Source organism: Phoxinus phoxinus, assembly GCF_949152265.1.
Source record: "Phoxinus phoxinus genome assembly, chromosome: 19".
Classification (NCBI taxonomy): Eukaryota; Metazoa; Chordata; class Actinopteri; order Cypriniformes; family Leuciscidae; genus Phoxinus; species Phoxinus phoxinus.
Genome location: NC_136894.1, coordinates 2342336 through 2368980, shown reverse-complemented (window position 1 = coordinate 2368980; position 26645 = coordinate 2342336). Strand labels below are relative to the sequence as shown.

Here is a 26645-nt window from a genome sequence, read left to right as displayed (position 1 = left end):
TTGTTATCTGCAACGAGAACATGATCGGCTGCTTTACTGCAGTGCTAATTTTAGTCTTTGTCATAAATTTACTACAGATTAACTGTTTTATGCACAATAATGCTCGGTTTATTACTAGGACTTTGTGAAAAGAGTTTCAGCAACACAGTCTGGGGATTTCATTCAACTTCAGATTCTTTTTCTTTTGTTATTTATCAACAAGATTTTTTTTTTTTTAATGCTCTCAACAAGAGGTCCGGGGCTAAATATTTCGATTTTGATAAATAAATAAAAAAATCGGGTGAAAGAAATGCATAAATGAAGAAGCCAAAATATTAAATGTCATGGATATATAATGTACTGAGTAATTCACAGTTTTGTCGAGGGTCAAAATTACAATTTTCACCTGAGATTTGGAGCCAACTTACAGGAGGGTAAAAATGACTTTAGAAAGACGGCAGCATCATTATTTTATTTTCACACAGAGATTGGTGGGTATATTAGTTAAATCGGTTGATTTGTTGCATTATATGCCAACGGTGAAAGTTCAGAAAATGGCAAAAAATCATATTGTGTTTTCCCCCAAAATGTGCCTGTAACTCAAAAAGTATTAAAGACATCTTAATATCCTTTTAGATTCTGGTTCTCAACAAACTTTTCTTTTGACAACTTAATTTTAAAGGCCCTATATGGTTCAATCCCAGAGATGTGGAGATCTTAATGCGGCTCCATGAGTAAATTGGTCAATTGTACACATTTGTAATGGTCGAAAACAAAGAGTGGGTCTCTTTGAATACAGCTGATACTTTTTTCTTTTAAAAAGGAAATAACATTATTCTGAAGAACAAATAATGTTGAAACTAGAAATGTATCTAGTTTTTTTTTTTTTTTCTATCAACACAGTTGCATAGAATATACCTGTCTGAGAGCCATACATATTCTTTTCCCAAAGTGTGCATGCCTGTAACTCTAAAGGTACAGCAGAGCTCACAGGTAAATCATTTATAATAAATACTGCAATATTCCATAAAAATAATAATAATTGATTGCATGGTGACTTTAAATATTAAAAATAGACCACTATACAAAAAGGTTATATTGGCCAATAACCAATACGTCAGCGATATATTGTGCACCCCTAAAACAATCACAGCGCAGATGCAGATGGGCCTCGTCCCAACAAACACGCTGACACTTTAATATCTGTTTTTCTCTTGGATTCACACTGTGAGTGGAATAGGTCTCTGCGTTGCCGGGGTAACCGGCTGTCTCGAGCGCAGCGCTTCATGACCGGTCCCAGGAGCCGAGACCGGTCAGACTCAGTCCCATCTTCTCCATGGTTACGTACCCAAGGTCCCTATTTAATGAGAGCCAGCCTCTGCGGAGAGATGGCCCACATGTCACAAATAATCCCATCTGAAGAGCACTGTGTGAGGAAAGGGGAAAAAAGTCACATATCCAACTTATGTGATTCTGCCAAGAGAAGTGCACTGTTTCACTCTCTATCAGTCCTCTCTCACCCCTTCACATCTGCAGTCCACACACACACACACACACACACACACGCACGCACGCGCACGCATTCTTAGCTTTAAAAAGTGAGGATCTTTACCTATCAGCCGAAAACCTTTGCCTGCACTTGATTCTAATTTTGATTTGATATTTGATATTTTTAGAGCAGCAGTGATAAACAACAGTAACAATTTTAGAACAGCAATAGAAAGAAAAAAAACTAAAACAATGAATGTAAATTGGACTTCAGCTTCTCTAATTATATTTGAACTAAGATATATTTACTTTAGCTCATCATGGACTCATTAATTGCTGTATGAGCTGCCATCACCTGATCCGCTATATTTACAAATCTATATGAAAATATATGACACAAAGGTATTTGTAAATAATAATTTAACAAAATAATACAATTATTGTTCTCATCATTAGTAAACGTTAGTTTTACAGTGTACTTGCTACATCTGTTACACATACTAATGACAGCAAATTATGCATAATCATAAGCAACTAAACTATATATATATATATATATATATATATATATATATATATAGGGGACCTAAAGTCTGAGACCAGGATGCTTTAAAATTCAACACAAAATCACAAATGATACTATCAGCATAACAATGAAAAACTTAACTGGATAAAAAAAAAACTGATATTATTATTTATGTGGCTCTCTCTTGTGTTAAATCACAGAAGCAATTGAGCTTCAAGAAAACTTGATGATCATGTGATTCACCTTTTTAGAAAAAATATGAAAAGCAACTCAGAAAAAGAGCAGAATCTTATTAGTTCTTATTCATTTCCAAATATGTATTTTTTTCTTTAAATATTTACAAATTCAAATTGAAAAAAAATAAAAAAAATCCCAGATTTCAGACCTTTGAGCTTCACTGTATGCGATTAAACCTCCAGTAACACAAGAGGAAGGACAAGTAGAGGAGATTTAAGCTAATGATAGTGATTTCACTGACTGCACTGCCAGCAAAGTCTAAAATGAGCAAACGGGAGAGCGTTCTGTCATCTATACCTGTTGAAATGAGTAAATGACTGGGTGCAAAGTCTTGCATGGATCATTGGACACCCTTGAAATCAGAACCTCTCTACCTTACACAAGATCCTTTAAGCTCTCTACAGTTCATATATCTTAGACCTTTATCTCAGGAATCTATTCACTGTCTCGGAGTAAATGCTTTAAGAAGAATCGGATTTACTGCATCACACAGGATCCAAACCAATCCAAGTTCTGGTTTAGCTTAGTTCCCAATGAATCGATTGCTTGTACTGATCACAGCTGGGACAGATTATGCAAAAATAGCAGGACGTCAATCCATTCTGTCAACGCATGATTTTACCTAAAATAAATATTTAGTTTCTGTCTTGAGAGGACAAAGTCTATAAAAAGAAGGAAAGAACTGTTCATATGGGGGTCATGGACAATCAGGACTTACAATTTAAGTAAAAATGTTTTTGCCTTTTTGGCTACCGGTGTTGTTTAATCGCTGGGCTGGTGTATTATTCTTTTAAATGCAATATTTTTTTGTATGAAAAACTGCTCAGACTATGCAAAACATAATTTTTAAACCTCATTAATAGTGTAAAATTTGATCAGCTCTGTCACTTTATATTTGGTCACAGAAGGAGGAAAAAACGCTTGGTTTTGCAGATCTCTTGTAGAGACATTTAAAGGTTTAAATGAAATGTATTTATAAATATTCAGATAAAGTGGTTTTGCACATGCCTAAGGTGCTTCAAAGGGTTGAGATGATTTGGGAATTATAAAAATATATATATGTCCATATCACATTTGCAGAATGACAGGGTTATTCAATTAAATTTCAAAGCAAATGTTTATGAAACTCATTAGAAGTGACACCGTGGAGTTCGAATATGTCAGCATAAAATGACTCATTAGATGAAGCATGACATCATTACACCAGTTCAAAGTGAAATTGCTAGCTTGAAGCGCATTAAACCAGAAGCACACGACAGAAAGTCTCCCGCCACACACAGAACATCATTAAAACAAGCATGTGCATGTGAGCAAAGGGCGTTGAAGAGTTAGAACGCATGTTGCTATTTAAAACAACTTATTTTTGAAGATTCAAATTTACAAGAAGTGTATGAACATAAGATTATGACACCAAGAAGAAAAAAATTCAAAGGTGTTTTTTATTCCACCAGACCGTCAAGTGCTTTAAAAACAACAGCAGACCTCTCATGATGTAATCTAACTTGCTCTCGATCTCGCCATCCACTCCATCTAAGACGGCATTTTTTTCATCACAGTGAAGTGCATTATCATAGCTGTCCAAGTAAAGTCATTTTGGTCATTTAATTTAGTGCCTGCGTTTAGAGAGAAGATAACTCAGCAATGGTGTTTTTATGATAGGCCGCCGCACTCCTCTCCAATCAGAAGAAAAGGTTAAAAGGTTAAATATCTGGCACACGCTGGGCTCGTGTCCTTCAGAGTCCGGGCTCACGGTAAAATATCCCAATTAATTCTTCAGCAGACAAGAAAAAAAACACACAAAAGGGATTAAAATAAATGAAAACATATAATGTGCTCCTCAGCATTTATCTGCTTATTTCATGACGATCTCCAGTGTGTATTCATAACATATGTGGGAAGAGCCTTCTCGGACCAATCAGGTCCTTTTGTCCATTTCTTTTAATTCAGCGTTCATATGTAAGGATGCAGATACTCGTGACCGGCTACACCAGGTTGACATATTTTATTCTCTACGGCTAATTTAGAGCTTGGCATTAGTCTCTGTTGTTCCGTTCTGTCAGGTTATGACAATTAAAGGCAATCTTACAAGGTGGATTAAATTCAGATGCTTGCTCTGGCCAGAGGATTCCTCTAATCCCCTATTAAGAGCCCTGAAAGAAAAGCTTGTCTTAACAAGGGATTTTCTGCCTCAGGCTCTTAAGATACTTAAACATAAGTTAAACGTTCAGGACTTTTGGCAGAGAATGGGCTATAAATGAAGCATACTGTAAATACATCTGCATTCACTCATCCACAATGTTCTGGGAACATTAGTTTTCGCTTCTAAAAAAACAACAAAAAAACACTAAAGCACCTTTTTAGGAGCTGGTTCACAAACAAGAACCGTGCATTGTGTTTGCTAGGGTGGTATACATGTGAAACTGGAAAATGTTTAATATCATGCATTTATTTATTTCAGTAATTCAACTTAAAAGGTGAAACTAATATATTATATAGACTCATTACATGCAAAGTGAGATATTTCAAGACGTTATTTGTTATAATATTGATGATTATGTTATAATTTTAAGCTAATGAAAACCCCAAAATCAAAATTAGAATATTGTGAAAATGTTTTCATAAGCTGTAAGCCATAATCATCAAAATTATAACAAATAACGTCTTGAAATATCTCACTTTGCATGTAATGAGTCTATATAATATATTAATTTCACCTTTTAAGTTGAATTACTGAAATAAATGAACTTTTGCACCATATTCAAACTTTTCCAGTTTCGCCTGTACTGTATGTGAGCTTCTCTTCTCTCTATCTCTCTTTTTCTATTACTCCAAGATCTAAACTTAGTTTAGTACTCACAAAAGCTCGGTCATCCCGCCTAAAATCCCCTTTTGTGTGTGACGGGAGAAAAACAACATAGGGTTGAGTATATGATGACAATATGTTAATTTACAGGTGAACTGGTCATTGTGAGTGTGTCCATCATAGCAGTACTACTTATAATCTTGCAATTGACTGTAAATGTAGTGTTCAGTTAGTGTTGTTTCAGCCTTTATGAAATGTAATAATCATTTGCTTTTAACATATGAAAACATTAAGACTGCATCTCCAGATGGACATATTACATAAGGAATCACCCACACATGCATGTCTAGTCTGGCACTTCTGGGCATTTGCATTCTATCGTAAATGACAAGACATTTAAAACTTCAAACAACACGCGTCATATGCTTTAGAGACAAAAAGGCCACTTTGAAGCGAGCTGGAGTTGTTCTGTTTGAAGGGAGTCTGTACACGGGGGAGAAAGAGAAGGAAAGAGGGACTGGCCCTCACAGGGGTCACCTGAGGGCCACGGGCATCAGCTGAAGAAGAGCGTGGTGTTTGGCCTTCAGAGGAATCACAGGGACACAGGAGGCTGATGCTCTTCTCTCTTCTTCTGCCTGGAACTGGGAAGAAAAAATAAATTAAAAAAAGAACGTTCCTCATGAAATGTTTCCCAATAGAATTATCTGAACAAACAAAACTGTACTTTTTAATCTTTTCTTTATTCAGTTTGATTAAGGGAGCTCTGTCCCTAATTAAAACATATCATTTGTTTACATCCAAAACGTTGCTCCTTGAAAATGTAAAATTAAGATGCACTTGGTAGAAGCAGGAAAGAAAATGTTTCATGCACTCCACAAGCATGCATGGTGCAAAGATCTCGAAGAATGAAAAATAGAGAATATGAGAATAAAATATAACCTCAGTATGTGGATATTACACAACTCTTTGCAATACTTGATTCTGATTGGTCAGTTGCAGAATAATGGTCTTAATTAATGGTCTTATATTCAGCAAGGATGCATTATGTTGATTAAAAATCACAGTTATGATTTTTACAGTCACAGACTTTCATTTCAAATATACACCGTTATTTTGAACTTTAGAGCCCTGAAAAAAATTATAATGTTTTCCACAAAAATACTGAGCAGCACAACTGTTTTCAACACTGATAATAATCATAAATGTTTCTTGATCATCAGATCATCATATTATACTGATTTCTGAAGGATCATGTGACTCTGAAGACTGGAGTAATGATGCTGGAAATTCAGCTTTGATCACAGGAATAATTTACAATATATTCAAATAGAAAAGAGCTTGTAATAATGTTTCCTTTTTTACTGTATATTTTGAGCAGCCTTGGTGAGCATAAGAGACTTAAATCATTTTACTGACACCACATTTTTGAACGGTATCGCCTTAACCCAGAAACCATGTAAACAACAAATGAAACTGGGACATGAATTTACATAATAAAAAAATGCAGAGAAAGAGACTTCTGCATTTTAGAAGACACGGCCCTGATATACAATCATGAAAAGGTCAAGGATCCTTCGGTTAATGCCGTAAATCTCTATTCACGCCGTGTCAGCAAACCCCTCACAGCCATACAGTCACTGATCACCAAACCCTGCGTAATGAATAAATCAGCAGCTGAAGCTATGAAAGACATCGAAGCACCACGGTGACCCTGCTGACCTACGGCATCACGACAACACGAGGACATAATACTGTGCACTGGTTATAAATGTCGATGAAAAACATGCTAAGAGAACATGAAACCCACAAAACACACACACACACATGACATGACAGCATGAGTACAGTATGGGATCCATTAGAGTCAAGGTTTTCAATGCATAAAAAGACCTCTCAGGAATAAGGGAAATAAAGGAGCCGTCTTGTGTACTTGATTTCATTCAGAGCCACTCTCGGTCATTAGCACGGCATCTGAACTCTTGCGGAGCGTAATTAATGAGGCCGAAGCCGGCGTGTGAACGGTGAAGCTCTCAGCTTGACGTCAGCGTGTTCCCCGCAGCAGCCGAGGTGCTCACGTCGCTCTCTATTTAAACCAGCAAAATGCTCAATTCTAATTAGCTGACAGAGATAATTAGTATATTAAATCATGACGCTTTTTTCGCTCTCTGACTCTTTCGACCGCAAAGTACATTTGCAGTAAACACACTAGTCTTTTAATCATGACAGACGTGAATGGCCGAAAATAAATGAATAAATAAACACGCCATTGACTTCTAAAGCTCTGAAAGTCAGCGTGATGTTCACCTCTGGAAACAGCTGGAGCGCTGATGTCAGCACATCGTGAGCCACAGGAGAGATCGCGCTTTAACTCAACACCTGTACTTTGAATATATATGCCGTATTGAGAGTTTTTCTGATGCAATGCAACCCTGTTCCACACTTAACCCATGGAGATTGCCATTAAATTTGCTTTAAATCATAATTTAGTTCTAAATTCAATATACTGGCAAGTTGCTCAACTGATAAAAAGCTACTTGTTATACTTTAATTTGGCATATTTATGTTGCAAATCATGCACTCCCTACTATAACTGCAAAGATGAAACTCACTGGATCCTCACTGAATCTTTTAAAAACACATATAGGGATTTGCATTATTGGTTATCTCCCAATATTACATCATTTTATATTGGACAGTAGTGGCCAAAAGTACATTTTGAGAAAAAATACTTTATATTTTAAATGGGGAACAAAACATAAAAGTGAAGGTATTTATCTGACAAAATTATTTGGCAAAAAATTTAAACAGGCTTTATTTTACTAGGGAAAAAAAATTATAATTTCAATTGACTACAACATAATCGGTTATTCATATTTATCTGGTTCTCTCTTGTTTTTGCGTGTGATCATAATTTATTTGTATGCCAGCATTTAACATTTAGATCACGTTGATCTTTAGTAAATCTCAAAATAATATAAATATTTCATACTGTAGCTACATTATAATGCCTTATTTCACGAGCACTAAAACAACAGACAGTCTTAGCTTTTAACATCCAATTTATTTTGGGGGGAAAAAAACAATATAGATTTCATACTTGAGATTTAAACTTGCAATTGCGAGAAAACAAGCCAGAATTGCAATTCTGACTTTATAAACTCTTTTGTAAGAAAAATATTCAAATTATCTTTTAAATAGTTTCATTCCGTGGCAGAAACAAGCTCCCATAGTGTTACTGGCATTCTTAATGCATACTATATTGTATAAAAGTCCATTAAATTAATATATTATTCCAAGGGAAAAAAATATTATCTGATTCACATGAAAAATGGTTCCCTTCAAATCTTATGACTCCAATGTTTTTAACAGGCAAACATGTGTTTAGGTCATATTTTGCTCTAGATAGACAGTGAATGTAGGGCATGTGCTGAACGACACAATGCAGTTCTGTCCCAGAACACCCTGCACCCATGATAAAAGCACAGCTAATATCTGCTCTAATGATCTGGTGTCACCAAAGGAACAAGCAGGGAACATTCGCATTTATCTTCTGATAGAGGAACAGAATAGAAACCATGACCCAGCATGCGGAGACGTTCTCATAATTAACCTCTTAGCATGGCCACAGTACGTTTTGTGCCCAAGCTTCATTTATCTCAATTCTTGATCAGAGATCAAGCAAATGTGACTTCGGTCTCCCAAAAGGCAGTGGATACACAGAGATATGACACATGAAAGCTGACTTGTTAGGGATGCACATCTCAAGAGAAGAAGAAACCAGGTTAACACATCAGCTCGTGTAGCATTAGCTCCCCAGACTGAACACGGAGGCGGCTGTGAGCCATTCATCAACTCGCAAACAAACAAATGACAAGTTTTGAGCTTCGGTAGATCCAGGGAAATAAACCGGATCTTCAAAAGAGGGTTTAGGGGTCCACAGAAGTGCAACAGGGGGTCCGCCAGATACAGTGATCTCAAAAGAAATGGAAATAAAATATGCATTAAATAAGTTAACTTCAAAGCACGCAGCCGTTTGAATGGGGATATTTGCAACGATATAAATTTTCATTATCTGCTATAATTATGGTTTATTGTCAGCACAGAACTATCCGCATCTCTAAACACCTTGGTAGCAAACTCACATCACATCTGCTGAAATCTTTATTTAGCTTTGCTGAAGTAATAAAAAATGAGTAAACAAATGTGTGAAAAACAACTGATGGAACAAAGCAGAAACGAACGAGACAAATCACGAGGGGATTTGATCACAGCGCTGACTTGCATTTTAAATCAAGTATTTTCCAGAGAAAGCCCAAGAGAAGGATGCGCCGTCCCAGACCTTCATTTCAGAAGAGTTTGACAAGGCAGGGTTTTTACACTCATTGCCCTCCATGCTCAGTCTCCCGGAGAGTCTGGGTAAAGTGATTTATTTCAAATTTAAAACGGCTTCTTCAAACAGCGCTGAAATGAAACCCCCCAGCTCCTCAGGTCCTTAACCCTGTCTGTTTTGTTCCGCTCAATTGAGGTGAGCCACTCTTCATCTCCTCAGTACATGCATACGAGACATTAGAACATAAAAGACGTCCACAGCTGCCATAATTTCCACTTTATGTGAAAAGAAATGGTGAGAAAATTTCCATCAACAGTGCTTCTTTTTGTCTAATGAATAATAAAGTGCACTCATAAAGGGAAATAAAGCGCTTCTCTGGACTGTTGCCCTCATGTTGGAGTACAATAACACTGGCGTTCGAGGGTATGATCTGCACTTTAATACTAGTAGAGCAAACAGAACATGCTAACAGTCCCGGACGCCTCGGAGCACTACAAATAATGCACAAAGAAAAGGTCACAAAACACTTTTCACGATGCAAGTCTAAACACAGGCCTCTTGATGCATAAACACAAAGCATCGCCTTGAATAAAGGGGCCTGCCATAAATGTAATTAATATTAATTATTAACTGTGTGCGCGTGTATGTGTAAAATATAGATATGGTTTATCAGATGTACATATTTTTATGAAAATATGAGCAACTTCATTCAACTCAGGTAAAATTTCACCTGAGGGAAGATCATTAGCATGTCATTTGCATTAGAGGTGAGAGAGAACGACAAGTTATGTGAATTTATGTGAAGTTATGCAACAAATATGTGAACTGATTCTTCGTTTACATTTTTACTGCAATGTGATGAATGTAGATCCAAGTTTACATCAATATTTGCAAGGATTATACTGATTGAATTGCATTACAGCTGTTTTATGCATGCAATAAAATCATGAAATCAAACATTCGAAAATGAAATGTATTTTACACAATATTACTGTAGGCATGCTCGTCACTGGTCAAGTTGTCATGCATGCAATCTGCTGTGATGCTCTACTCCCAAATGAACTTACAAAGTCCAGTCCAAAACTGCACTGGTGGATGTCCACGGCACACATCTGTGTGATATTTATGAGCACGATGAATAATCTTGAGATTGTGCTCATGGGTGAACAGTCACAATCCTCGCGTCACTTTCTGTACAGCTGCGCTCTAATTGAGGCGCTGTTCAACATGTGGCTCCATTACAAATTCATGGAGAACTGCTTTATCATACTCCGCATGTGATAATTGCTACGCCACATTGTGCAAAAGTTGAAGTGACCCAAAGTGTTATAAGTGCACACTATATATTGAAGTTTCAAGAGGCATTTCTAACCTCAAGAATGGGCGGCGGTGAGGGTCCTTCAGGAAATTGCACCCGGCCTCAGAAGAGATGTTATACGTGATGCATCCTCTAAAAATCAACTCACTATTCAGATTTCATAGTTCAGTCTAAAAGACGACAAAGCAGGCCTAAACAACAAAGATGTGTCAGCAGAACAGTAGTTCAGATTTGTACTTTATCTGTCCTGAAAGGAGAGGAAAAAATCCTAATCATTTTATTTATTTGTTTGTTTATTCATGAAAGCATGATGCATTTTTTAATATAGCCTTTTTGTGCTATTTTGTGTTTCTTTAAAAATGCACAAAGTCAGTATGAAATAAAAACTAATTTTGTAAATGCATGTTATTGATATTTTTGTGAATGATTCACCTATGCATGTTTTTTCAATCACTTGTCATTTTTAATGACGTATGCCAGACTTCTCCAATTATTTTGTCCTCATAAACTATTCAAAAACCGATGGATAGAACGTTCCCGCCTTACATTTTCTTTCGATAATCCATTTCAATCAGATGTACTTCACAATATAGAAGAAAACATCTGTTCATATTTCCATTACAATTTTTTTATATAATATTTTGCCATAATAGCTGTATATTATACATTTGACACTCATAAACACATGAACACATGAACCCATGAAACCATGCATGTTCAATGCAGTTCATCTGAAGCTTATAATATTTTTGTGGGGAAAAAAATGATAATTTCAGCAACGTCAACAAGAGATAAGCCTAGACAGATGCATGTGAGAAAAGCGTGTGAAAGCATGATGCATAAATGTCAAAATGCATAAATGCTTTAGCCTGATATTTCAGAAAGCCATAAAGATTAGCCTGATAAACATGCTTTAACTAATTAGCCAATATTTGGGAACACTTCATTTGATCCTGAAAAAGTTACACGTTGCATGTACTTATATACACTGTAAACATGATTTTTCGAAGTTGTAAATATAAAAAAAGATTACTGGAGTATGTTTTACAAGTAAATACCATTTCATTACATCATACTTATAAAGATGAGTATGGCGACAATAGCGTCCACATCAACGCATGATAACATTTGCTTTATTATAAGTGCACTGCAGTTTTGTCGTCTACACCTTTAAATGCTCGGACTCTTTATAGTCGGGTGGATTACAATTGGCTGACAAAAAAAAAATAGAATTAGAATGATTATTAAAACGTAATAGTTATCGTTAAAGTGAGTGGATCTTTACTTACGGTTTCTTTGTAATTTGTGAAATTTGCTAGCAATTGCTGAGTGAAAAGAGTTTCAAAATAAAAAAAATATATAATTACAAGCAAAACCAAACCCAAACCTTAACCCTATACCAACCCAGTTTTCAAATCCAAGTCATTACCCAATCACAGCCAACCTTCACAGAGAGCTTTCTGGGAAGTTCACTAAGATGTTAGCCTGGTTGACACCAGACCCTTCTCAGTTTAACTGGGAGTGGGTCTGGGGAAGGTTCATTCACAGCCCATTTCCAAAGTGGCGACACCAACGGACGTCGCTCAAATGCCTCTGGGCACAAATCAGAGCGATCGTCATTGTGTAAAGTTTGTGATTAGTGCCTCAATTTGGAAAAATTGGAAATATGCTTGAATGGGCTCTTGGCCAGACGGACTTGCAGAGCAAATTTCAAATTTGCCGGAAGTTCATCAGGGTTTTCCCAGGCTACTAAAATGTGGCATGACAACAACATACAGAAAATCCAGCACTGGCCAATTTGAGCAAGTTGGTTCTGTCAACCGGCCTGAACCAGTCTCACACCGACCATTGAGTCCTGCAAGAGAGTGAAAAAGAATCTCAAAAATGCTGACTCCAAGCATTCATCTCCACTATAGATGTGGACGTCATATTTTACTCCCCATGTAGTCAGACAGGATAAGACAGGAGCTCTGTTCATTCACCGTTCTGCTGCCCTGGCACCTGTGGGAAAAGCAGTCTGGCATCCCTCCATCTCCACCTCTCCACCTCTCCTCCTGTCCCCGGTGTAAAAAGGTGTCGTCCACTAGTTGAACCCGGCCCACGGCACACAGTCAGAGGTGATGTGACAGATGGAAAAAAGCTGTTTGTTTGGCTTGTGCTCAGTTTTGGAGCTGTCAGGTAAATCCTGGCCCTGCTTCCCGGCTCCTGACAGATGTGGCCAGTTCTTACACACTGGCATACTAACCAGTTTAGAGTGGCAACATCCCACTGACGGAGGAGCGAGAGAGCTCTGACTCACACTGCTAAACTCCCTCACTCAACAACAGGACAAACTCAGCTAAACCAATGATGAATCTCATTTCTGTGTCCTTTTCAAACCTAACGAATCAATAAATTAATAGACACAGACACTGCTGGACATATATCAGTGCGTAATAGTCTTCGAGAAGGGAGAAGTTCAAAACGATGTCTTAAGGAGCATACAAAAATCAAAACCCTTTATTATTTTAATAGAAAAAAAATGTCCTCATTAGTCACCCTATACTCCCCTCCACGATAAACTGCAGCTCTCAAATGTAATTCTCCATTGTGCATACATGAACAAATTGAATTGACTTGGCACAAAAGCTAATATATGACTTAAGAAGACTTGTATTACAGTGGCCGAGTTAGAATGAATCCTTTAATAAACGGTTCATTCTGAATGCTTCCTAGTTTTGACTGTTTAGCCAGTTCACAATAATAATATATCTTAGTATTTGGGATCTGTAAGATTAAAAATATTTAATGTTTATTATGAAAGGAGTCTCTTATGCTCACCGTGGCTTTATTTATTTGATCAAAAATACAGTTAAACAGTAATATTGTTAATATTGAAAATAATTGTATTCCTGTGATCAAAGCTGAATTTTCAGCATCATTACTCCAGTCTTCAGTGTCACATGATCCTTCAGAAATCATTGTAATATAACGATGAATCATAAAACATTTATGATTATTATCAATGTTGAAAACAGTTGTGCTGCCCAGTATTTTTGTGGAAACTTTCTTTTTTCAGGAATCGTTGTAAAACCGTAAAAAAAAAAAACAGCATTTCAAATAGAAATGTAAATGTATTTACTGTAACATTTGATCAATTAAATACATCCTCGCTTAATAAAAGTATGAATATATTTAAAAAACAATCTTACAGGCCCCAAACGTTGTGTAAATGATTAATACCTAAACATAAAACATTCTGTTATGATAAATAATTTGAAACATAAGTCCTACAATAAGCCTTTTATTTTTTGTAACTAATTGTAAAATGTTTTTGTTTTTATATTTTACATTTTTGTGGGTAAAATGTTGCTATTGTGTAGAGTAAAACTTGCTTGCAAGCTACTGTATTGTGATGATTTGGGAGGGATTCATTCTTTAGATTTTTTTTAACCCTTATAATCACAATCTGCTTGAAAAATGTCATGGAAATCCATTGGTCAGAAAGTGTGGAATACTGTTATTCAAATCAACATGACTCAAAATTAATAAGCACAGCACAACTAAAATGTGTCTTCTTCCAGATGTTAACACCATTACCATGAACATGACCATTTCTGCAAGCAGTCTAGACTAACAACAACTCAATTCAAAAACCCAACAATGGGCAAAAGTGATTGAGTGATTCACACAGATGACAGTGACACACAGGCACCATCGGCTGGTAAAAGCATTATTCTGAAGGTTTATGGTTCAGAGCGCAGGGCAGCTGCTTCCTAAAGAGCTTTCTTAAGGCATGTTTGAACACAAAATGGCCAGTCGCCTTGAAGACCACTGGGTGAATCATGAGGTTTAAGAGATCTGAGCCTCCAGGCTCATGCAAACCACTGCTGAACACACACACACCCAATGCAAGCAATGTACCATTATACAGCAGAAAACACATATTTAAGCATAGAAATGCTCTTAACTTTTGGATAATATTCTAAAATATAATTTTTCTAAATTAATTTAGTATTAAAATTTAATTTATTCCAAACTAAATACACACATCACCTGCAATTCATTAACTATTTACACAAAGATGAACATGAAATGGCCACATTCTTTCAGCACCAAACAAAGTCCAATAAGTCCGTTTCCTATCCCGGGAGCCACTTCATTCTCTTTTCTTTAGAAAAAGACCAGATTAATTTCACAATCATTTCCAGGATATTCAATGTCATCACACATCTGTTCAAATCTTTGTGTAAGTAAACCCGGGATCTTGCTGTGAGGAAAATGACCTCCTTCAACCAAATATAATAACCTGTCAAAACAGACTTGCTTGAGAATTAGAAAAGGTCAATGAAAAAGTTGAAATAACAGGAAGTAACATTTCTTCTGGATGTCAAATGTAATTGCCCAAATGTCCCAGTGCTCCCCCTAGTGTTGGTTTAATGTTTTATCTACATTAAAAAGTGACGTCTAGAGGGATTTGTCTTTAATGACCCTACAAGTTTGATTAAACCATCAAAATACAAGGACATTCAGTAAAACTATAATATTTTACCTCATTATATTCAAAATTTCAAATTTTAATGTTGCTTGCTACATAATTTAATTTGTCAGAACACAATTGAGAATAATGAATGTCCGTCCGTCAATGGAGAAAGATGCTTTCTGTCCACCAGAAGGGACTATCCAGCTACACTTTGACCCCTTGATTTCAACACAATTGCAATGAGAAATTTCGTCACCAGGTTACATCCATGTCGATCACCCAATCAAATCAGACACCGCACTACTGAGACTTACGGCAGAGCAGACAATGAGGCTCGCAATGCACAGGCCCCTAAAAAGGACCAGGAAAAATAGGCACAGCGGTGTCATTTCCATAAACTGCACCGTCTGCATGCAGTTCCGGCTTCAAGAGGAGTCATTACCAGCAAACGAGTAGCGTTTGCATACCGTGAAAGGCTTAAGGTGCTTGTTTTTATGCAGTCCACTATCATTTCCCATAATTGAAGACAAGCGTGCCATTTTCTCCTCATTTACAAGATAATTTGATGGAAGGCAAATGTTATCATTTCAGGGGGGCGCGTGGAATCTGTTAGCTTTGCGCAATTTTCCTGTACGGCCCGTCGCTTACTGCGACAGAGCCCTCGCGCATTAAACGAAATGTCACTGAAAAGAAAAGTAAAAGAATGAATCTGCCAGTACGCTCCACTATGTGTCTCTAATTACCTTGGAAATCAAGTCAATATGGAATTAGAATGCAAATGGCCACAGAGGATGAGACGCCACTTACGCTGGCCTGATCAAAAGCTACTTGCGCTGTGAAAGTAATTCACGTTGAAATGCATATGCACGAGGTAATCAAGGGCTACTACACCAGCAGAAAGCATCGAGAGCAACAATTACAAGAGGCTGACGAGGTCTAATTCGACAACGCAATTGCAACAAGTTTCCTTAATTAACAATCACAAACGAGACAGAGAACAGTGAGACAAATTGATTTCTAAAGAGGTGTTTGAATAGCGATTGTGAATGGGTCGAGGAGGCTTTTTATATTTACATTTGTAAGAAAGATGTCAATGACTCAAGACGAAAGGGTTCAGGGCCGTTCAATCTAGCCTGTGTGTTCCCGTCTTTCTCAGGATTGAAACATTCTGGATCCATTACTCTACACAAGAGCCACTGCTCATTTCATTTCGGTCTTGTGTATTTGATTGGATATAATGACAACACGATAAGAAAAAAGAATGTGGCCGAGACTTGTCGCTGTATCTAGGGAATTGTTAAACCCGTGATTATTGGTGTGTGTGTGAGTGTGTGTGTGTGTGTGTCCGACTCTTTATTTTCCAGGTTTAGAAAAATCACAATGTCTCATTAACACCTACAATATGCCATAGCAACAGTATCTGTGATAACACCTTTACGTAATTTAACCGAACACTAAATAAATTAACTGTTTGCATCTGTTGCATGCTTAATGAGTAATATGCATTCAAATTCATCTTCATTTAATCTTTAATACGTTTAACATGTTAATTTGATAAGTCCTTAATAGAGACTTTTCATGCATAGACAGGTTTGGAAAATAATTTTTTTAATAAAAAGCCAAACTTTATTCAAAACAACTTTATTCTAAAAATCCATAAAATTAAATAAAATCTTCAATTCCAGGTAATTCAGGCTCACTGTATATGTGGTCAACTAGGATATTCAGGGCTCAATACTGTACTTAACATTTTTACTTTTACTGGGCACTTTTAACAATGTTGATTACCAAAAAAAAACATTTTCCATAACATGGATTTCCAGTTCCATAACATTTTTCTGATGTTACAGTGAGCACTTACAATGGAAGTAAATGGGGCAAATCTGTAATCATTATAGTGGACAAAAAACACAGTTAATGGACAGACTCCGATAACCTTTGACCTGTGGTCACTAACGGTCAGCAAGATCCCCTGAGCTACTTACTGTAGGAAATTGAATTCTTGGAACTAACATGGTGACGGCAACAGATGCCAGCAGCAAACCGTGATGCTGATGATGATAATGTAACAGTGCAGTATTCCTGTAACCCTGTCACTTCTGTCTACATTCATAGTGAACTCTGCCTTGCACTGAGTGTGCGCACATATTTGTGGAGATGACATACTTCATACGGTCTCGCTCTCGAAGAGAAAAAAAGCATGTAATGGTTCATAGGCTGGAGCGCAGACACACACTTCAAAAGAGCCACCTGAGTGTTTGTTGACCTACATAGAAACCATATGGTGGGTTTCCTACAGTTAATCATATGTGCACGGCCATGATGCAATGTAGATCAACTCAAAGACGTGCACAGAGCATTTTATCTTTTACAACCTAATAAATCACATTCCCTTTCTCCCTGTACTTAAAATTCATAATAAATATGGTCTAGATAGTGGAATGAAATGAGATGATAGATATTTGATCTGCATAAAATTTGACTCGTTCGACCAAATTTAGACATAATTTGTTTATTTTCAGCCTTTTTACTTAATTATAATACAAATTAATTATCAAAAATAATTTTTTGAGAGGGGCATGTGCTTCTCAAGGCTTCTGCAATCAGTTTATAATTGTAAGTCATTAGTGGTCTGTTGTAATATGGACTGACAAACCTTCCTGTACGGTTGCTTGTTTAACAGATTAACTCAATTAGACGACACTGTTATCACAAGTGATGCTGGATACAGTGTGTATTATTAGTCTAGGCACACAGCAATACATTTGCACATTATTATGCACCAGACTGTTGATTATACAGAAATAAATAATGTGCATTCACAATTCTCCACATTTACTGAAAAAACTGCACAATAATGTGAGCTCCTCGGAAATGATGCAATGAGGAAGCCATCGGATCGCTGCACATCAGTCTGATTCTGCTCAATGCTGCAGTACAAATGTTATCATGTGACAAGTAATGCATGTTTTCATTATTTTAAAGCAATGCAAACACCTGGGTTTTACAGGACGTCACATGACCTGTGTTAGAATATAATCTTTTAATACTATAATAATTACTATACATAGTGGTGCCTTAATTCCTTAAAACAGTTGTTCTAAAGACTAATATAATAAACAGCATTTCACAAGCTGTGCAATGAGATCAATCCGCTGGTTGGTCCAGTTATGCCGTCCCATCGCAGTCACGTGTCTTTTTTTATGCACATTGAGGAATTTATTTGGTAAATGTGTTTCCACCGTAACTTATGTTTTCATATCGGATAAAAAAAAGTTATGATGTGCATTTTTAGAATTTATAAGCATCTTGCCGTTTCCGTCCATCTCAAAACATGCATAAAAATAGGTGGATGGAAACAGCCAGTCATATCCATTACCATGCTAATTTCATAAACAGAGAGTTGTCATAATATAAATGTATTAATCAAAAGACAAAGACATGTTAAAATTCAGTTTTTGACCATGATTGTCATGAGATTGTCATGCGTGTGAATCTGCTATGCCAATTCCTTGTTGTTTGAGATTTCTGCAGCCCGTATCATTATCATCGCTTGCCCCTTGATCTGAAGCTCCTGCCATCTCACTGTCTAATTGTATTCCAGGTCTGGATGAGAGCTGCAGGGAAACGAGTGGAGTCACAGCGTTCTCATCCTCTTATCAAAGAGCCAAAAGCCACGCTTTAATTAAGGTGAAATGAAGATCAAACCCGTACAGTTTAGGATCATATCCTCAACCTAATTTAGACACTGTTTCAGGAACTGAGACAGAAGGCTGCGAGTTCAAGAACTCTCCAACAAAGACCAGCCGTTGTTTACAGCGAGTGCCAAAACATGAGACGGGCCACATGCTTCCAAATGCGCTTCTATGACTGTAATTGCTTATAATTCACTTGAGTGCTTTTAATGAAGGAATCAAACCTGTCGGGGTGATCGGAGTGAACCCGGTCCTGAACTTTCCCCAACTGCCTTAGTAATTCTATCCATGTGCGTCTCCTGTGGCTGAGGCTCGATACACAAAGCATGACGAAATTCACGGGGTGATTGAAAGAGCACCTTCCGTTCCGCAGAGGAGTTTCAGCCGCTTCCAGGATTTAATCAATCGGAGCGTTAAGTGTAATTCAGGACACACAGCACGTACACACACCCTGGTCCGCGTCCAGTGTCTCACACTACACGTGTTGGAGATCGTGTTTCGTGTGGTCACAGGATCGAGGACGCTCTGGGTACATGCGCTTTCTGGCTTTTAGCCATCCGAGGTCACGAAACAATGGGACTGACCTTGGATCAGAGGTTACCAGGGTTGGGGAAAAACATTCTTGAGTTGGAATTTGAATTGAATCGACCACGTCCCACAGGGAAGCTGAAGTGGAATTTGAATTGGAATGACAAAAAGTCTAATAATTATATTTAAAAAAATATTTGTATAATAATAATCATAACAACACACATAGAGAAAATGTATCATTAAATTGATGTAAAACACACACACATACATACATAAATATATATATATCTATGTTTGTGTGTGTGTTTTGTACTGTACAAACTGTATATTCTCTCCCCTTACACTAACCTGACCCGTCACACAAAACTTTCTGCAGTTTTACATTAAAAAAAAACTTAAATTACTTTGTTTTTATACCAGATTTACAAATGAGGACGTCCCTAAAGGGAGTTTTTGGTCAATTATGGGTACAAATTGGTCCCCAAAATATAGTCTCACACACACACACCACACGCAACACACACACACACACACACCACACAAGAGTGTGGGACTCACAGAATATATAACTTCACAAACACATAGCAATATGACTTCTCGGTCCCACTATTTGAACTCCCGAATTGTGTTCAAATACTGGAGGGATTATTCACAGAATTTAATTCATTTTCATATCCAGCACAGCCAGCCAATGAGGCTTGACTTGTTGTCTGAAGGTAAAGAACTGCACTGGTCATTTATTCAGGCAAAGACAATCAACCATAAAACAATTATCACATTTTCTTGAAAGACATTCTATTATAAATGAAGGATATTGATTAAAGGCTGTTGTAAACCATCTGTCTTGATCACAGGCTGAAAATTGAATAATTCGACCGATGAAGTCAGTGCCATCTACATAAATATGTTTTACAGACCTAATCCTATATTCTGTCAAAACTTTAACATCATTTGGGTGTATAACAGAGCATTCCAGCTGCTACTATACAGAAACACACAAGAGGAATGAAACGTTTTGTCATGCAAATAATTGTATAGCCCAATTACTTTTCTTTATAACACTTTTCAGTGACTCGTGTAAAAGCATTTGTTGTGTCATGTACTAACGGTTTAATCTCTAACACACACCCTCAACAATTAAATTGCGAGCTCAATCTCTCAATTCAAAACACTCATTCTCCATTCTTTCATGAAATTACTATTGTTTTAATTCACTTATTTATTCATTCATTGTCATATGCATTCATATTCATGTATAATACTGCAGATGTGTGTGAAAGGGAATGAGATATGGGTCAGGGATTTGCACAGCGCATTTGAAAAGGAATAGGAGATTGACTCTGGATAGAAAGACGAGCACTGACCTCAACGTTTCCTGTGAAGGAAACTTGGTCAGAAACATTTCAAAGGTAGAATGTGTGTGTGTGTGTGTGTGTGGTGGAAATGAACATCAAACCCCAACATTTCTAAAATGCTCTTTTTTGTTCTTCCTCTGGTCATGCGAGGTTAACACTTGACTTTAAGACTGTCTCGCTGAGTTTGAGCGGATAATTTGAGGATTTCTGTGGTCTTTCACGTCGTTCTCTGCGTGCTACAATATGGCAGAATTGTTCTAGGAACTGTATAGTGCAATTAAAATTTGAAGCAAGTGTTTCTTGATTGGAGTTGATCTTTTTTTTTTTTTTGACACCGAAAGGCATATCATGTCAAATCAAAGAGATTAGCACAACATTTCATTTATAGCTCCCTTAGCATCTGTGTAAAATAAAAAATAAAAAAGTAACAAAATGAATTGCCTTGTTTTCCAGTCTGATGAAAGTCAATGACAAACAAGATGAAAACAAGTTTCCAGGCGTAATTGCAAGTAAAAAGTAAAATTACACTAGACCAGCCCCAAAAATGGCCTGTTTTCTTGAAAACCAGGTGCATTTCTGACTATTCTTTATAAAGTCGAGTTAAAAAAAGTTTCTGGCTATAAACTTCAGGGAGATAATGTCTCAGCCTCCGTTTATTTTACCGAGATTCTCTCAGAAAGCCACCGTTCCATGGGTATTCGCTTTAAAGGTGTTTTTCTTTTTTTGTTCCCAAGGTTTTTAAAGACCTGCTGCTTGGAGCAGGGAGACGTGTGTAAAAGAAGTCTTTCTACTTTGCCAGAATGTGTTGAAAGGCACAAAACACTGGCTCTAATGTAAAAAGAGCTCTACTCACTCTACCGATTTTCAAGCAGAATTCACAAGTTGAATTGCAAGGATAAAGTAGCCTATATTTCAGATCATTTTGAAAATGATATTACTCAGTTATTATTCCTCAGTTCTATCAAGCTCCGTCCACCTTGACTTTGATGGATTGTGTTTATCAAGGACTGCTGAATAGATCACGCTATATAGGGTCACTTCTCATTATTAGTTATCTGACCCTATAGGTTTAAAAACTATTAAACCCCATTCAGGTCTCAGTAGCACAACCACTGGCTGTTGTGTGGGTTCAAACTCTTTGACAGTAACCATTCTTCCTTTAAAATAAAACATTCTGTGAAAGTGCTCGAAGACTGTCAGAGGAAGACAAATACAGGGATTGTGAGCCCATGGTTTCGCTGTCAGAATGAGTGGCGTTGAGCTGGCTGTGAGACACCTTGATAAAACTACAATTATTCTCATGAGACTGTGGCCTGAGGTGATACATGCATCAGTTTAAGGTGAGGAATAGACATTTTAACACCAATGATTTAGACTGCAGGTCCCTGATCTAGACCTAGAGCATCTCGGGGATGCAAAAAAAATGGTTATTACTGTAAAAAAATTCCACATATTTCAACTTAAAAACGTGCATTCTGTTGCTTCGTTGAATTTGCCTGTTCAAGTCATTTCAACTTAAATAATTCTCAAATTTCACATTTATTTCAGGAATACATGGCCTCTCGGCCCATAGTTCCACAAAATCACAATAGCATGACAGATGCTCTTTTCTTCATCCCATGATATACACAATGCCAATCTCCATGCATACTTCGACTCACAGACCTGTGGCACATCAATACACACAAGTGCGAGATCACCTCAATATTTCTTACGCAGATCCACATACAAACAATAGTCAAACAAGAAATGCTTCTCGTCTTCTATCACCGAGGTATTCAAAGTAGTTACAGATTCTCTCTGTCATTGGTGTATTACTTCATCTACCGGTTTATATGGCTAAACTATGACCCGAGCCTCTGAATGGGAACACAGATCGTACCAGCTGTATGTTATATATATATATATATATACACATGTATATATATGTTTCGGTATATTACATGTGTTTACTCTGTTGAGGAAAACTGAAACCTGAATAAAACTTTTCTAAAATTCAGCAGAAATTTAGTTCTAACTGTTAAGGCCCGTTCACACCAAGGGCGATAACTATAACAATAAAGTTATAGAAATAATTCCATAACCATAACCGGCACAGAGGAACGATATCGTTTGAATCACTTTTAGAAAAAAAATGTCCAGCTAATGAACGATAATAACATTGACAGCCAATCAGAATCCCCCCTGCTTTAAAGAGCTCAAGCATTTAAAGTTGAAGACAACAAAACTGCAGCGCATGCTTATAATACACAGAACGATATCGTCTGCTGGTGTGGATGTTAGTTATCGTTAAAGTTATCGTTCTTAGTGTAAACGGGCCTTTATACTTACTACTTATCAATGTAATAGACCGGTTTATTATTTCAACAGCTTCCTAAAACTAGATTAAAGGAATAGTTCATCCACAAATTAACATTCTGTTGTCATTTACTCACTTTAAACCCATTTAACTTTCTTTCTTCCGTGGAACACAAAAGGTAGATTTTTTAACTACTTTAATGGTGCTTTTTTGTCATTATTTTGACAGGCACAGTCCCCATTCACTTTCATTTCAATGAAAAGGAAATTGAAAAAAGGATATTCTTAAAAAACTCGCCGGCTTTGATCCAAGGAAAAGAGAAAGTCATATTTTTTTAGTGTTTTTTTTTTTTTTTTTTTTGCTGAAATGAGCCTTTAAGAGATCATTACTTTATTACGGAAGATACCATTTATCTAATGCATGAGTTGTTTTCAATTCACTTCATTTAGAGAACCTCATATAATTACTGTAAAATTAAAGCACAACCCGTCCATTGCGTGCACTTGGTTCTTAAACACCTGATACAACCCATCAAAACAATATGCAGTTCTGAAAGTAAAGGTGATGCAGAGAGAGACAAACCACTGGCTTTTCATCATCGTTCACCATCTCTGTCCCCGAAAAGCTCAAATTACAGAGTCTCACACAGACAGAGCCAGAAAACACACCGGCAAAGCTGTACACTGACGGTGTCAAACCTGGCTTAATGCATTATCCCTGCGGAAGACTCACTTTTAAAGAGCCGAATAAAGAGGATTAGGCGCTTTTGTTTGGAGATATTTTGCTCCTGTGTAATAATTTGCCTCAAAGTGCGGTGCTGCCAGACACTTGAAAGTGAAAATGACTTTCTGAGAAGAATTCACAGCTCAACAGTCTGCGTATTTACTCATAAATGCATCATGTATATGTATGTATAATATATATAGTGGCCAAAAGTGATGTCCTGCGGGGGATATTTGTTTTTAATGACCCTACAGGTTTGATTAAAACATGGAATGAGGAAAAAAGCATCAACATAATTAGTTATTAATATTTCATTGGTTCTCTCTTGGTTTTGCAATTGTTCATCATTTGTATGACAGCCTGCATGGCCAAAAGGCACAGTTTGGCATGTGTCATTGCATTTTCACAAATAAAACAATGAACTCCAAGCACAACTTTATAACAAAATCTTTAACCTAATACATTTTTTAGGTCACAATTCATATTAGGGTCCAATTCTCACTATTGACTAACTATTAACTATGACTTTTGCCTCAAACTCCTAATAACGGATTATTCATAGTTGTTAAGGTAGTTGTTAAGTTTAGGTATTGGGTGATTAAGGGATGTAGAATATGCTCATGCAGAATAAGGCATTAATATGTGCTTTAATAATAACTAGAATGTACATTTGAAGAAAATGTGAAGTGATGCTTGCGGTGACAAAACTCGCCATGTTGCTAGAGTGTCGTACATGATTGCATACGAGCCAACAAACATGTCTGTACGATGTTCTGGTGCGGAGATATGGCTTATTCATGTTGTTCAGGTGGATTTTTTTTTCTTACAGTGATAGAGAGGTTACTTTTCTTTTTAAATGATCCAAAAGTCCAGAGCTGCTAAATGATTGGATCTATTTTTAGTTCTCCAAGAGGAGGATGACTCACGCACATGCACACACACACAGTTTGGTAATGCCAGCTCATTTATTGTCCACCAACATATATCTCACTAGTATCTATCTAGGTTTTTCCCTTTCCCCTTGATAAAACCTTGCTTTAAATGATTCATTTAGTGCATCATCGCTTTGCTTTTTTGAAAGTGTGTACACAAGTTACATACAGTCAGAGTTAATGCTAAAGTGTGATATATTTACTCACACAAATGCTTTGAAAGACTTTGAAAAAAGCTCAACAGCTGTGCCATATTTCAGCACGGTCGACTGAACAACATGGAAAAACACTCAAAGTGGATCTTTTTAAGAATATGCAGAGCAGATAAATCACACCATTTTGTCCCAAGAAATACGGCAGAGCCATATTTAGCTCAATTGTTCATTGTTTAAAGTGTCTGCAACCTCTGTTTTTATCCTATAAAACCCACATTCTCGACAGATTTATTCCGAAGTGACACAAATGATCTACCATCCTCCTCTTAGCCATTATCTGATGGGTGAAATTAAATGTCAAAGATGTGTCATGTCACACAGAATCGCCATCACTCGTGACTCCAGACGCATGACCTCGAGGCTCTGATCAAGATAACCAGGTGTCCAGTCCCTTTAACACAACAGCTTCACAGCAAACCCATCCATTTATCTGGATCGCCATGTTCGCTTTGAAAAGTGCTTCACCTAAAGGTTTGCTTTCATTCCTGGTCTGACCTCCTGAACTCCTGCGATTCCTGCATCAATATAGAACTAAAAATACAAATGCAAACAACATTGGGTTTCATAAATCTAGCCATAAACTCAAACTCAAAATTGAACCTATTTACTTTAACACATACTGTGCATGATCCAACTGTGAAGAAAATAGACATGCACTGATATAAAAACACTGATACCAATTTACATGTTGTGGGCAATAACTTAAAACGTCATATTTTGTCTAAATAAAGAAACAAATACAACAATAAAACTAAAATCAATTATTTAAAATCAATAATTAAAAGTGAATTTATGCAGTATGGAAAAATGTTTTGCTAAACATTTGATTCATTAAATTGTTTGTGTATTAAAAACGTTAGATGACAGCAAGGTAATCTAAATGTAAAAATAGGGAAAATATGCATGCAAAATTAAATATACATAATAAATAAAAAGCTATAGTATTAGCCAGTAACCGATATTGAACCAAAATATTATGAATAAGGAAAAAGTCCCATTTTTTTCTTGATGAATATGCTTATTTGCTTGGAAATATGCTTGATTGCCAGATTACGAGGTTGCAAATATGCTAACTCATAATAAGTCAGCTTTATACATGAATCACAGTCAACTAATAACTTAAGATATTGACATGTCTGGTGACTGTGAGGGGTTTAGAGAAAACATCAGTGATTGTCAAGAGGAAACTAGTTTGGAAGGACACACAAAATCTTATGTTTTTAATTATGATACTGGGTCAGGTTCATTAATGATAATTGCAGTGATGAGGGTCATGAAAGGCAGAAACCCAATCTAAAGCTCTATTCTTTCAAGGCATTGGCTCATATGCAGTTAGAAGACTCAAGGATGACTAAGATGTCATGGAACATCCTGAAAATAATTGAAGTCGATGTAACTAATTAAAAAAGCCACTCACAGGACCTTCCGCTGATTAAATAATTACATTTAAAAAACCAAGGGCCTGAAAATATTATTGATTATGCAATCTTTAAAGATGAAAGTGAGCTTCAAATGAATTTTTATCATGTGTTGGCAATAGCAACCATGGAGAGACACTGATTGGTCACAGTCATTCATGCAACTTAAAAATGTCAAACTATTTTAACTCTTTCCCCGCCAGCGTTTTAAAAAAAAGCCAGCGCGAGCATTTTTGATAATTTTCACAAAACTTTCATGGTCCCCAGAATATTTTGTTGTATGAATATTTGAACATGCAATATCAAAAGAAAGGACAGAGCCTCTGATTTAAAT

At 36.7% G+C, this 26645-nt stretch overlaps 1 protein-coding gene across 1 annotated transcript in view; it reads right to left on the bottom strand.

Moving 5' to 3' along the window:
- Positions 1-423: 423 nt before the first annotated feature.
- The window catches only part of LOC306987031 (uncharacterized protein), a 45646-nt gene continuing 19424 nt past the window's right edge, over positions 424-26645 (bottom strand). Inside the window, exons 3-5 of the mRNA XM_079590936.1 lie at positions 5571-5674; positions 1823-1844; positions 424-1405 (exon numbers count right to left, since the gene is read on the bottom strand). Coding sequence (XP_079447062.1) covers positions 1337-1405; positions 1823-1844; positions 5571-5674 — 195 coding nt within the window. The 3' untranslated portion in view covers positions 424-1336. The remainder of the gene's footprint in view (positions 1406-1822; positions 1845-5570; positions 5675-26645) is intronic.